Source organism: Mirounga angustirostris, unplaced genomic scaffold (assembly GCF_029215605.1).
Source record: "Mirounga angustirostris isolate CCGP_5_RB_7025 unplaced genomic scaffold, mMirAng1.0.hap1 SCAF_9, whole genome shotgun sequence".
Classification (NCBI taxonomy): domain Eukaryota; kingdom Metazoa; phylum Chordata; class Mammalia; order Carnivora; family Phocidae; genus Mirounga; species Mirounga angustirostris.
Window position 1 is genome coordinate 113,473,069 of NW_026991717.1, and position 14,672 is coordinate 113,487,740.

The 14,672-nt window shown below is 49.0% G+C and overlaps 1 protein-coding gene across 6 annotated transcripts in view; it reads left to right on the forward strand.

Moving 5' to 3' along the window:
- SMOC1 (SPARC related modular calcium binding 1) overlaps window positions 1-14,672 on the forward strand; it is a 212,597-nt gene that overhangs the window by 148,973 nt on the left and 48,952 nt on the right. For all 6 annotated transcript variants that reach the window (XM_064571253.1, XM_064571250.1, XM_064571252.1 and 3 more), the window contains exons 4-5: window positions 7,572-7,671; window positions 10,015-10,062. In XM_064571253.1, the coding sequence (XP_064427323.1) occupies window positions 7,572-7,671; window positions 10,015-10,062 (148 nt within the window). The remainder of the gene's footprint in view (window positions 1-7,571; window positions 7,672-10,014; window positions 10,063-14,672) is intronic.

Here is a 14,672-nt window from a genome sequence, read left to right on the forward strand (position 1 = left end):
CTCCGGCAGCTTCTGACAGAGAGAGCTGTTCTAGGGGAACAAGCCATTGTCTCGGACGGCCCAGGGCCTCATCATCCTTTCAGCTTAGGGCCTGTGGCAGCCATGGAGAAACACAGTTTCTCCGAGCTCCTGTAGGGAATGCGGACAAAAGGAAAGCAAGGGGGCCGCTGGAAATACCGCCCTGACACAAAGTTATCAGTTGGACCAATAGCAAGATGCTGAACTTTCACTGTGCATTAACTTAAGCCGGTGTTACCTGCTAACTGATCTGGGGCAATTGGCAGATAAGAAAGAAAGAAAAAAAAAGGTCTCTTACTCCCGCTGCCAGAAGAGAGTCAGACAAATAGCCACATGCCTCCTGCTTCATAGTTTCCCTGTTTCCCACTGGGAAGTGTGCGTGTGCATGATAGTAGTTGTCTCATGACAGGTTTGGGGGTTGCTCCTAAGAATGTGGCTCAAGCCCGTCCCTTTGCGTATGACTCACATTTTCTATTTTACAGAAGAGGCACAAAGAGAAGAGAGGGGAGGGAGATGAAGCCATGGGGTGAGAAGGTGCTGTGCCTTGGAGGGGATCCCAGTTGTCAGTGAAGGTCCAAGGCAACTCAAGATGGATTTCGAAACAGAGAAAGAGCTTGAGAAAGTGTTACAAAAAGGCGGTGGGGGTTTGCCAGAGGGAAAATTATTTCAGGAAGATTGAGCTAAAATGAGAACCTGATCCGGGGCTCTAAGCAGGTCGGACTGGGAAAAGCAAGGAAATGCAGCAAGGCCTTGCACCTCATTACATTGCCTTTTTCTAAAAGCATGTTTCATAGAACACTGGTACCACAAAATGTTCCCCAACAAAATTAAGTGAGGGTCCCCCAGTTAAGTAAGTTTAGGAGTTGCTGCAAACGGTATCTTACCCTTCGAGCTAAATCATGATCTGACTTAAGACTCTGAGAAGTTGTGCAGTCAAGATATATTTTTATTTTCTTTAACCCAGTGTTTCCAAAGTTATTTGGCTAGAGAACCCCTTCATTCCCAATAATGCCTAGTCCCACTTCCTAGAACACCAGCTGTATTCACAACCACATCAGCGTGGCAGGAGTTAGAAGCAGGCAAGACTGGCCTAGGGTATCTGGGGGCCCTTGACAGCAAGGAGAGCAGAAGTCCAACAACAGAGAAGCTACTCTGGGACGCGAGGTCCCACCCCAGTCAGAGAAGCCCCCCAAGAACAGCCAGAGGAAAGCAGGCCAGCCAGGGACCACGGTGGAGGCCCCCCATACTGTCACCCGAACCACGCCAGAAACAGCCTCTCACTCTAGCTGGCGCAAAAGACTTTTCCAGCCGCCTCCTTGATTCGAATATTTATCCCATCTCCCATCTCCCATCTCCCCCACCCCCACCACCTCCCCCAAAAAAGTTCCATATGCCAGAGAATTACAAGGCGCAAAGAGACCCTGTCAGTTCCCTCAGAAGCCAGCACCAGGAGCCATGCCTTTCTCCTTCTCCCTTCTAGGTCTAGGGGACTTCCAGCTGTGATCATGTGATCGGAGAGAGCTGTTCTAGGGAAACTGTGATCATGTCACCTCTCTGTCTCTAGACCTGTTTCCTCCTTTGTAAAATGTTTGGGTTAGACTGGTGATCATTAAGGGTTTTTTGTTGTTGTTGTTGTTTCCCAGCTCCGTCAATTCTGAAATTTTATGGTGGTTTGGAGCCAGGGATACAAATTTTTTTTTTTAAGATTTTTTATTTTATTTATTTATTTGAGAGAGAGGGAGAACAAGCAGGGGGCAGGGCAGAGGGAGAGGGAAAAGCAGACTCCGCACTGAACAAGGAGCCCGATGCAGGGCTGGATCCCAGGACCCTGGGACCATGACCTGAGCCCAAGGCAGATGCTTCACCGACTGAGCCACCCAGGCACCCCAGGGATCCAAATTCTTATGAATTTGGTCAGGACCCAGCTGTGACGTTTAAACACATAACCTCTGCTTCACGTGCCTCTCCTGTAAAGGACTTGCACACAGCGTGACTTGGAAGGCCCAGTGAGATCATCAGCGGTGAGTGAAAAGCCGCTGTGAAGTAGAAGAGGTATTTTTTCCATTTGGGGCATTGAAGCAGTGGGGGACAATTGTCTATATGCATAGTCTGGGAGTCTCCTTTGTTTTTCTCACTGCTGTCCTTGCCTTCAGTCCCTGATCTGCTTTATCCTGGAAGCTGGTGTTTGCTCTGCTTCTCTGTACTCATCAGTTACTTCACTGCATTTATTGAGAGTGCTAGCCTCCCACGTTCTTCCAGATGTCCAGGAGTTGGGCTAATGTTGAACAGGCTTAAAATAATTTCACATTTGTCTTAATTTGGACAGAGGTTGACCTGAAATATACCATTGGGCTGTTTATGCAAAAGGCTTCTTGCCAAAAATATTTAAGTATATGAGTCAGAGATGAAATTTGCTCACCTAAAAACACACTGTTTTAAAGTACCTTTAGTGATTTTCTGCCTCCCTGATCTATCCTCTGAAGCAAGTAGGATGTTAAAGTCCCCTGCTATTATTATCATCAATTTCTCTCTTTATGTCCATTAATATTTGCTTTATGTATTTAGGTTCTCCAATGTTGGGTGGATAGATATTTGCAATTGCTATATCCTCTTGTTGGGTTGATCCCTTTATCGTTGTGTAATGCCTTTCTTTGTCTCTTGTTATAGTCTTTGTTTTAAAGGCTATTTTGTCTGATATTAGTGTTGCTACCCTGGCTTCTTTTTTCACTTCCAATTGCATGGTAAATATTTTTCCATCCCCTCACTTTCAGTCTATTTGTATCTTTAAGTCTGAGATAAGTCTCTTTTAGGCAGCACTTAGATGGGTTTTGTTTTTTTAATCCATTCTGCCACCCTCTGTCTTTTGATTGGAGCATTTAGGCCATTTACATTTAAAATAATTATTGATAGGTATGGATTTATTGACATTTTGTTAATTGTTTTCTGTTCCTTTCTCCCTTTGTTCTCTTTCTTTGTGATTGATGAGTTTCTGTAGTGTTATGTTTGGCTTTTTTCCTTTCTTTTTGTGTATCAATTATAGGTTTTGGATTTATGGTTACTGAGAGGTTCACATACAACATTCTTGGTGTATAAAAGCCTATATTAAGTATGCCAGTCCTAGTCAACAGTACAGTTAAGCCGCGAGTAATTTCACTTAGGTGGATGTACAAACACTTTTTGTCTCTGAAGGAAGAACCCATCAATTGACATTTCAGCTTTCCCAGGATGCTCCAGAGAGGAATAGGGGCAAATTCCATGGTTTGTATCTATACCTGTGGGCCTGGAACAACCCTGAGCTTTGAGAGCCGCATGGTGAGATGCTGGAAATGGCTCATTACCTTTTCAATTCCTTGTGGCCCATGATTTCCCCATAAATTAAATATGAAAGTTGATTAAGTTGAGGCTGGGGTGGGGGGAGGTAGAACAAAGGGGATTACTTATTAATTTAAAACATTAAATAAGTTTTCAAGGGAGGAAGCCAAACTAGGTAGAATTTATATGTTGATTGCGTGTATATAAACCAACAATTCTATAGAATTTACAGCCTGACTGCTTTTCTGCAAGAAGCCTTACTTCTCACCTCTGAGAGTAATTAAACTGTTTCTGTATGAAAACAAAATTTCCTTCTCCTGCTAATGTTTTCGAACTTTTTGCTGAATTTAGACTACCCCTTCCCCTGGGACTGGTCAGAATAGGATGTTCTTTGGTTTCCATCAGAGAATCTGGCTGTGCCCTTTTTTTTTTTTTTTTTTAAAGATTTTATTTATTTGACAGAGAGAGACACAGCGAGAGAGGGAACACAACCAGGGGGAGTGGGAGAGGGAGAAGCAGGCTTCCCGCTGAGCAGGGAGCCCGATGCGGGGCTCGATCCCAGGACCCTGGGATCATGACCTGAGCCAAAGGCAGACGCTTAACGACTGAGCCACCCAGGCGCCCCTGGCTGTGCCCTTTTTGAGTGTACAGATAGTTTGCTCAAAAATAACACGATGGTAATAAAAATAAATAGCTAAGCTTAACCAGGCACTTACCATGCGAGCTCAGTGCTTTATTTACATTATCTAATTTAATCCTCTCAACAACAGAGTGAGGTAAGTATAATTATCTCCAGTTATTTTTTAAAATATTTTATTTATTTGTTTTTAAAGAGATACAGAGAGCATGAGCGGGGGGAGGGGCAGAGGGAGAGGGAGAGAGAGAATCTCAAGCAGACTCTGCACTGAGTGCAGAACCCGACATGGGGCTCAATCTCATGACCCTGAGATCATGACCCTGAGATCATGCCATGAGCTGAAACCAAGAGTTGGATGCTTAACCGTTGAGCCAGCCAGGCACCCCATAATTATCTCCAGTTTTTAAGTAGACAGGGACAGTCTGAGGCTTGGTTTGATTAAGGACCTTTCCAAGGCTGCAGAGGGTTGGAAAGATAAGTGGTTAACTTAACTTCAGTGGTGGAGCTAGTTAGTTAAGTGAGCTGCCTTCTGACTCCATGACCCTTGCTTTCTGTCTCCATGTAACTTCTTTTACTTCTAGAAGACATCTTGAAAACTCCCCAAGACAACTTACAAACAACCTCTTGATTGAGAATCATGGGTGAACAACACGGGGCTCCTCTGGCAAAGGGAAGTGACCTTTCGGGTCACCTCCTGAGTTCCTCCCAGCCTGAGGATTTTGTAATCTGGAGTCTATTCCTTGGAGCCTGGTCCAAGGAAAACACTGAGAGCCATGGGGAAAAAGGGGCTGTGTTTGGGCCTGTGGGCCTGGCTGGGGGCTGGGAGGCAGCGTCCACATGCCTGTAGGGATACAATGGGCACACTCAGTGAGCTTGTGGCCCTGGGGACCTGCTTAGCCCAGAGGTCAGATTATATCCCCTGAAACAAAGCGTTGGGTTTAGCCTCCTACTCATGCATTTAGTTCACCCCTCAGTAGCTTTGGCTGGGACTCTGCACGCCTGGGAGGAGAGGGCTTTTGTCCAGCCATTCTCTGCAGCCTGAGTGACCGTAGCACCCAGCCCCAGCAGGCAGCATTGGGCCAGAGGCACTGCTTCCAGTGTTGGACTTGGCGGGGGGCAGCGGGGTAGAGTCTTCATGGAGAGGGAAGCTGGCCTTGGCCATGGGAGCCAAGGGGCCTGGGAGTGAGTCAGTGAGGCAGCCCAGCCCCAAGGACTGGTTTCCCCACAGGTGATTATTGGCCAGGGAGGCGAAAGGAGCCAGCCAGTCCCCATTAAAATGCTGCCGCTGGTGAGAAATCATCTAGGAACTATCCCCTGCAGGGCTGACAGAATCTGAAGGGGGAAACTCCCAAGTTTCCAGCAGCGTTTCCCACCCAAGCCTCTGGAGGTTACTAGGGGAGCTCTGGCCTGGGAGGGGGCCGGCTTGCCAGGTGTCTGTGACACAGCTGAGAGCAGTCATCGCCAGGGCCACCTCGCACCCAGCCATCTCCCATGCCAGGCACTGGACTCACACCGTCTGTTTTCCTCGCCAGGGCCCTCCAGGTTTGGCGTTGTGCTCCCCATTTTATAGTTGGGGCTCAAAGAGCTAAGTAACATGCCTAATTTGTAACTGGCTGGATCCAGATTCAAACCCAGGTCTGTCTGGGTTTCTTCCATTCCGTTATTAGGCTTTCTCAGAAGGTAGCGCCGACTCAACCCAAGACACTGATCGTGGGTGAGCACCTACGGCAGCAACGGTAGGCATCGGGTTTATCGATGTCTCCACGGGGTGAAGTGGGACTGGAATATGGTACTGCAGTAAAGGCATTGACTGTAGTTTCTTTACCTGGGACAGTGGAGGTCAAGGCCTCATTTATACCTAGTCAGCATACTGGTAGGAACACGATGCCCTCCACTTTGCTCTTATCCTGACTTCTGTGGGTAGGTCTGTAGTAAAACAACTAGTCTGGGGGAAGACTACAGCTTTTAGTACCCACGCAAGAGCAGAAGCCATTCTGGAGCTTTTCCGCCTTTCCGATCGTTTCTGGATTTCACCCAGGCCATCAGATCTCTGTTGCCTGTATACCCCTATGTACTTCACCGGTCAGTTTGTATGCTGTTACTGTCCATCCTTGATTTCAATATGTCCTTGATCCCAAGAGGCCCTTTTCCCCCCACATGTTAATATCTTTGCGGTTGGCACCCATCCCGTCCTTGAGGTCCACGTTTAATGTGGCGGGGCTGTTTAAATTGGTGCTACATTTTTAGAATTGATGGGGACCAAGAATTGAGGAAATACGATAATTAAGCACTTATTCAACTCATCAAATGCCTACAGTAAATGCCAGGCATTCTGCTGGATGCTTAGAAGATAGAAAATAACCAGGATGCAGTCCCTTGCCTTAGGAAGGTCACAGTCTTGATGGGGAGATAAGGACTCTGAATTTAGAGAGCCAGGGTGTATGGAGGGGAGGCTGGGACTGCTTTGCAGAGAAAGTGTATCATGAAATGGGTGGGAATACAAAGGGATTAGAGGAGGGTTGGGGATGATTTGGGGAATGGTATCCCAGACCACTGAATAGTAGGAGCAAACAAATGTTCAGAATCATGAAATCCTAGGATGTGTTTGCGGGCTTCAAAGGGTTCACTGTGGTTCCACTGGAGGGTGTATGTGGAGACATGGGTGTAAAATGAGGCTTCGGGGATAGGCAGGGGGCAGATCGCCGCGGACCTTGAGCTCCACATTAATGAGCTTAATCTCTATCCTGAATCCAATGGCAAATCATGGAGTGGTTTTCAGCACTGATTTGTGTGTAGGAAGTCCATGTTGGGAAATGGATGGGAAAGAGAGTGGTGGGATGGGGTGGAGTGAGAGGAAGTGAACAGAGTGATAGCTGTTGGAAGAGAAAGAAGAGTTACCCCAAATGAAGCAAAAGCCTCATTTGTATTTACTGTTCCCAGATAGGGTGGACCGAATTATGGAGGCTTGAGGATGATCACACAGAGGAGCAGCAGGGCATCTAGAACTAGAAGCTGTAGAGTCAAGGGACTTTGTTCTTACCTTAACACTGTCATCTAGTGGGCAACCACTAGTATGTGCCCTGGTCTCAGGAGAGCCACCCGATCAATAGGCAGGCTGATTATATGACCAGATGCTGGGAGAAGCTAGAAAAAGAAGAGCCCACTACTGGTCGCCGCTTGTTAAGGAAGGGTCATTACAGCTGGCCATGGTGACATTCCAACATGTACTTGCCAAATTAGTTCACCAATCAGAATTTTTTACAGTTGTTGGGAGAGTATGCCAGCATTTGGGAGCGGGGAGAATGAAGAGGATATCACTTAATACCTTATATGTCGGTGGTATTTGAGATGTTCAGCATTACACGTCATAAGGAGGACGTAGGTAGGTTGCTGTGTTTGTGCCTGGGAGTCGCACAGAAGACGCATGATCCATGCTGTCAACTGACTGACCCACCTGCAGGAGACCGTGGGGACAGGTGCTGGGGGAGAGGTGGAAGGAGCTCCTCCACCATGGTGGCAACGCTTTGCAAGGGGTGGGAGCTGACTGTTGATACGGTGCCCCACAACTTACGGTTCTCTTCCCCTCCCCCGCTTCCCTGAACAGGTTCAGTGCCATACTTACACAGGGTACTGCTGGTGTGTCACCCCAGATGGGAAGCCCATCAGTGGCTCTTCCGTGCAGAATAAAACTCCTGTATGTTCAGGTACCGTGGGGAGGGGGCGGGAAGAAAGAAGAGAGCTGGAGAGAGACCCCTAGCTGGTCTCTTGCCTCTCGTGGGGAAACCTTGGAGAAATGGTTGAAAGATGGGGGGTGGTTAGGAGCCCTCTTCCAGGTCGAGAGGATTCCACGCTGACACACTTACTCTGTAGGTAGCTGGGCAATCGGGCCAGTATATGCCTGTGTGTATATATTCCTTTATTTTGAGTTAGGTTTCTGGTTCAACGCTCTCTTCCCAAGCCTCAGCTGTAATCCCCAGAGAACGGCATGTAAGTTTTTAGCCGGGGCGCTCTGGTTGCCAGTGGCCTTGGGAGCACATCATTGAGATGGATCTTAAAACCGATCTTAAAACTGAATGGGTTTTAAGGCTGAATGATCAACTAGTGATGTCTGTCATGGCTACACGAGGAGAGAGTGGTGGCCTGCGTGCCATGTATTTGCTCCTCCTCCCCTGAACAATGTAATGCAGACGAATGGAAAACGTTCATCACGGTAGCCCTCAAATCTGGCTGTTAGCAGCAGAGCCTGGGGAAATGAAAAGAGCCCAGTTGTCGAGGCTCTGCCTTGTTTGGTTTGATCCAGTAGGTATGGAGGGAGACCTGGAGGCCACCTGTTTGTGAAGCTTCTCAGGTGTTTTGTTTTGTTTTTTTAAAGATTTTATTTATTTTTAAACAGAGAGAGAGAGACAGCGAGAGAGGGAACAGAAGCAGGGGGAGCGGGAGAGGAAGAAGCAGGCTTCCCGCGGAGCAGGGAGCCCGATGCGGGGCTCCATCCCAGGACCCTGGGATCATGACCTGAGCTAAAGGCAGACGCTTAACCACTCAGCCGCCCAGGCGCCCTCTCAGGTGGTTTTGATGACTACATGAGGGAGGGAATCATTGCTTCATAGTGACCACTACACTAGTCCATAGAGAAATTAAATCCTTGCCAACTCTATGAGCATAGAGAATTTTTGCTCTTAGGTCAACCTCACGGGATCATGGATTTTGGATTCACACAAACTCCACACTTTCTAACATCCATTCAGATGGTAGGGGACTTGAGAGTCACTCCCTTAATTCACTGTGTGGCTCAGCCCTCATTCAAAAAAGCCCATCCAGCCACCAGCTGCTTCATATTTCTTCGTATCTGTGCGTATGAAGTTTTATTTATTTACTTATCTTGAATATTTAATTCCAAGCAAAGTATAAAGCATTATTCTAAAGCCTATGAGAAATTCCAAGGGCTAGCAGTCCTGCTATCCTAACATTTTTATTTTTTCACAACATTTATTCATTTTTCTACTGGCCCTGCTATATAGAGGGAATGGTAATAAAGGGCAGTAAGTATCTACATTAGGAAACCAAGATTTGCAGGCCAAAATGGAAAGTTTACTTTATTTGTGGTTTACATGGAAACTGGAAACCTTAATTGGGGTTGGTGTGGAGAGGGGCAGGAATGAGCCCTCCTTGCAAATGACCTGGAAAGTTTCATTTAAAGCAAACAAATGCACTAGAAACAAGCCATGCAGGGTAATATAATTGAATTCTCACAAAACTAGTATATGGAGAAGGAGTATGCTATGGAATGAGAAAATAGGGATTCTTTTTTTTTTTTTCTCTTGGTGGCGGGACCTCCACAGATGTCCTTACGTGCGTGTGCTGGCTCTGCCCTGCATGTGTGGGCTTCATGGAGAAGACAGGTGCCATGGGGTCGGGACCGCAGGATGGGTGCACATGGCATCCTAACATGCACAGGGCAAAGTGTTTGGCCAAACACACACACTACCCTCTCCTTGAGGAACAGGCTGCATCTAGAAAATTGTTTCCATGCCTCAGACTATTTTGGCCCATTCAGTACAATTGGACCAACAATTTTCTACTTAATGCAGATGGAAAATCACCGATTTCCTGCCCTAACCAGCAAGGGATGTCAGTCATCGTATTTGCAATAAGAGGGGCTTCTTTTCAGTTGGCCCTACTGAGTGGACATGGCTCAGAACATGGAGGTGGTAGGAAGTGGGGGAGATGGGCAGTGGAGGTGAGGGGAAGTTTCTGGAATGTTCACCAAGGGAGTTCTGTGGAGGTGAAGTTTTGTAAAAATCTGGTCAGGATTATTGCCTGGAAATCATAGTTCATCTCACTGGGACTGTGATATCAGTGACATTGATGTTAAGCAAATGCCATAGGACGTGTATGTGTGTACTTTGTATATAATGTCCCCAGACTTGTATACAATGTATGTATATACATAACCACATGCTCACAGCATCAGGCTTTGCCAGCTCTTTGAAAGAAACCAACCACGATACATTCTGAATGTCTATGTTTTTGTTTCCCTTTTACCCAAGGTTCAGTCACCGACAAGCCCTTGAGCCAGGGTAACTCAGGAAGGAAAGGTGAGTAGAGTTTTATGCTCTATCCAAATGTTTGCTTCTAAAGCCAGTCCAAGAAGAGTTCTAGACCAGATGGAAGGAGCCTGGGTGTAAGCTAAAAGTCCCCCACAGAAAATCTCCATTCTTATCCTGGGTTTCCTCCTAGAAGCAGCGGAGGAGGTAAGTAAGGCTCATACGGTGGTGGGGACCGCGCGCCCAGAATTTCTGAGGGAGGTGAGTGAGCACAGCATACTGAGCTGGCAGGGACCCCGAGAACCTTGGCTCCTGGGCAGTTCAGTCAGTCAACTACCAGGTAGCCAGTATGCAACCAAAAAGGACGATGAAGGTAGGCATGTCCAGGTCTGCCCCGACCCTCTTGTTTTGGAAACCAGTTTGAACATCTGTTCCCCACTCGCTGATTCTCCTTAATAATTGTTCCAGCCCGTCCAGATTTTCTTCACGAAGACGAGCCCAGCTTCACAGGCTTGCGACCTGTGCTGCTATTGTCTTGGGATTCGTAATCATTCTGTCTTTAAACTTGTGTTTTGCTAAGTCAAGCCCCGTGGGACAGTGAGGCGCGCATGTGTGCGTCCTTGTCCCCTGTTGGCATATCGCTTTTGTGATGTGTGCTGTGGGGCTTCCACAGGACGCGAAAAATTTTAATCCTTCTTCACCTAGAACAACATTAAATAGAAAATTTTAAAACACCATGACAAGTCAAGAGAGAGACTGTGGAAGAGAGTATAAAACTTTATAGTCTGGTGCTCTCAATGGCACTGTTTTCCTGCTTTTTGAACAAAGGGCCTTGCGTTTTCATTCTGCACTGAGCCCTACAAATTATGCGGCTAACCTCAATTAAGGCACTTGTCCGAGTGCTGTTTAGTGGGGCAGCCAACATGAGGAATAAGTCCCTGGGATATGCTGACCATAATTTCCAGGGTGGAGGACACTAAGCTCCACTGCCACTTACCTCCAGGACAACAGAGAGAGAGAGAGAGAGAGAGTGCGAGCACATGCTCTGGTAGCTGCATGGGGGACCAATACCAATTTCACTGAGTGTACAAACACTCCAGAACCCCTAGTTCAGGCTCTTGGGTAAAAACCCAGCCAGGAGATGGTAGCTGAGTTTGAGGCTTCGCACGCGAATCTGGGCCTTGGGGGAACTGCACGTTCTTAAATGTCCACATGGCGCGTCGGGCCTATATAGCGTCAGCGTGAGGCACATGGGCTTGTCCTGCACCCGTGGTCACAGGGAGACGGAGGTGAGGTCCAGGACCCTGCCCTGCATGCTTGTCCCATGGGAATGGGAAGAGGAGGCGAAACCACCCTGCCCGAATGCAGGAAATGAGACTCTGGAGAAGCTGCCGGCCTGAATGCAGGTGTTCCAAGAGGACGAGGAAGTGGAGCATCGGGATCCCACTAGAAAACATGGATTAATGGGCCTTCCCACAAGCAGGAATGCATACGTGGGCAAAAAGGAGGGAGCAACTGCCTTTCTGGGTCCTTCCCGGAACAGGGAGAGGCTGCCCTGCATGCTGGCCGTTCCCTTCTAGGTGGGAAAGTGGGAGAGGGGCGTGAATGGTTCTTCCTGCAAAGACCTGACCTCCTCAACACTGTGAATGGCACGTGTGTCTGTCTGCAATTTATTGGAGTTTCAAAGGGGAGCTGCCTTCGATTTGACTTGTTGTAACTGAAGACTTCAGGAACATCGCCTTTATTCTGGGTCACGAGATCGCAGTGGTAGAAAAAACAATTGGCAGTCCTGCAAAACAGACAACTCAGATTTCCCCCACCAAAGGGAACTGAGGGCATGAAGCTGAATGGAGCGCCCACACCGAGAAAGGCGAACCATGGGATCTGGGATCTTAAACTGTACAGAGAAGTACTTTCCAGGTTGATGTGGCTTTGCACCCTGTGGACAACAAAAGAAACAGACCTGTGGCCATTGTGGGTTCTTGCTGATCCAGCTGGGAGAGGACAGGGACACCTGATTGCTCCAGGGACAGTGCAAGGAATAGGGGCGTAGAGTCCGAAGCCTCATCTTAGAGATAAGTTGCTTGGTTTCCAGCAATTTGCTTCCCTACGCCACATGGGCTCCTCCCTCCCAGATGGTTCTGCAGAGGCCTCCTCTTTGGTGCAGAGGCCTGGTGGGGGATGCTAGGGCTCACTCGCCTCTGGAGACTTGACTTTTGCCCAGAGCGTCTCCTTCCTTCTACTTTGGAGGATCAGCTTAGGCGCTAATCCTCTTCTCTTTGTCTGCCGTGGGCAGTGCAGAGAAAAGCAGGCTCAGGCCACCTGTAGGAAGGGCCACCTGAAGCCACACCTGTCCAGGAAGCCGGGGTTTGAAGGGGGACAGGGTGCGAGAGGGCATTTGTAATATCCTGTGTCGGCCACCGAGGTCCCTCTCTCAGCTGCCACTTAAGAATGGAATGTGCTCTGGAGGGCAGCAGGTGGGAAGACACAAAGGCCCCTTGTCTGAGCTGGTGCCCACACGTGGGGTCTCCTAGACGACATCTCCCTAGGGCTGGAGTTCACAGCCCTGAGGCCTGCTGCAGAGATGCGCGGCCCGGACCCTCGCGCAGGGTGAGCGGTACAGCCAGAAAGGACGCCCCAGGTCTGGGTGTGAGAGTGGTGGGGGTGGCAGGGGACAGCGGGGGAGGAGCGGGCCCAGGCCCTTCTCTCCCCACCCTCTTGCCTTTGGGAGCCTGCTCCACTGACAGGGCTCAGAGGGATCGGTTCTCTCTGCCTGGAAGGAATGAAAAGGTGTATTGTGCGGAGACCGAGGGTCTGGTTGCCAGCCAGGAATTAGTCCTGCGGAGGAGAGGAGGAGAAGGCCCAGCAGAGGAGGCTGGGGGAGGAGGCTCAGAGAGATAGCAGGAGGAAGGGAGGAGGGAGAGAGGCCAGGCAGTAGCGGGTCACAGGCGGCTGGCCCAGACAGGAGGCCTGGCTTGTGGCTCCTGGGTTCACAGGTGTGGGGCCCGAGGGGAGAAGTGGGGGAAGGAGGGAGGGAGGCGCTGTTATCTTACCCAGATGCACGTGCTGGGGGGGGGGGAGGGTCAGAACTTCAGACTATTTACTTAATCCCTTGGAATGTCCTTGCCTCGCTCTGTTCTTTGGGCCTCTTGTGTTTAACGGACTCCTTTATGGGCACATGTGTGGTAATTAACACGTGCAGCGTAGGTCCCAGGCCATGTGTTTGAGTTTCAAATATCCATTGATCTGGGGCACTCCCATCCTGGCTCCCCTCCCCTTCTTTCCTTTGGTCCTTGCCCTTGAAGAGAGATACGGGGGCGGGGGGTGTATGTGGGCGGTGGGGGGCACACGTGCCTCTCCGTGTGTTTTATTGATGCTTCAGAGGATGATCAGAAGAGAGGAAGAGGGCCACCAGCAGCCCCTTGAGCTCTGACAATGTGCTGCTAAAAACAGTCGAAGGCTGCAGAAGCTGAGGTAGAGGTGAATTTTTGGTTTCAACTGAAGCAGGTTGAAGGACAGCTGGGACGTGGCTGGGAAGCAAAATGTGTTTAGAGATCATGAATTTACCCTGAGTGGATTTTCCTGGCCAACCAAGGCTTGCAGATTTTCCTGAGGTGCCTCTTTTTGGGGTCTTGATGCTAAGGAACGTGGATGATTTGAGGAGCTTCCGAGCTAGCCAAATGCGAAGTCAGGGACTTGTTCTGAGCATGATTGCTTGTGAGGTGCAGGAGGGGAGTTCTCAGCCTTCAGGGGATGATAAGAACAATGAAATGGGAGGATAAGGGGAGAGCACTTGTAAAATTTTTTCCTGGCCATTCTCTGGGAGCTTTCTTCTTCTGAGCACCCAGGACCCTGGAGATCCCCTGCTGATGCTTCAGTAATCGGCAAGTGAAAGTTGAGGACCATCAGGGGTTTTTCTGCAGTTTGCATATTTCCTACTTGTTAGAAGTCTGGGATTTAGCTGTTTGAGGAAAGTGAGAGAAAAATAGAAACATTAGCAGACTCTGCTTGTATTTTTTGCACAGACTTCTGTATTTGTCAAGCCAGTGTTGGAGAGGGGCAGAGCTCCCCAAACCCAGCCCACCTTTAATCTGTGGAGACTGTTTAACCCCCCATGAGCTGCTCCATACCCTGTGCTCTTAAGTAAAGAGCGAGTCACAGTTATTTGTCCAGGGTCCCTTTCTGTGTCTCCATTTTTAGAATCTCTCTTGGAGTCTGGTCTACAGGTTGGGGCCAGCTTGAACTACCTGTCACTCAGGTGATGGATTAAGCAGCATGCTCATTCAGGGCTGAGGGATGTGCTTTGGGCAGGGGTGATGGGTGGCAGGCATCCCAGACGACGGGGACGGTGCGCTTCCAGCCTCAGCCCTCCTGTGGTCAGCACACCTGAATGAGGTTCACCTCACTGCCCTGAGCTGTGCATCGCTGGCTGCCTCAGGACATTCTACATGTGGAGCATCCCTCCTGCTCAGATGACTCTACCCTCTTCCCAGCTACCCTTCTTTCCTCTCCCCCAGCACTGGGGCGGGGGGGCGGGGTCAGTAGTTGACCTGTCAGCATGGTCGTCAGGTGGCAACAATCTGATTCGCTACCGTCTGGGGTTGGATGTGAATGGAGATGGGCAGCCGATGGCCTCTGTGGGTTGGCCTCTGCTCGCACTG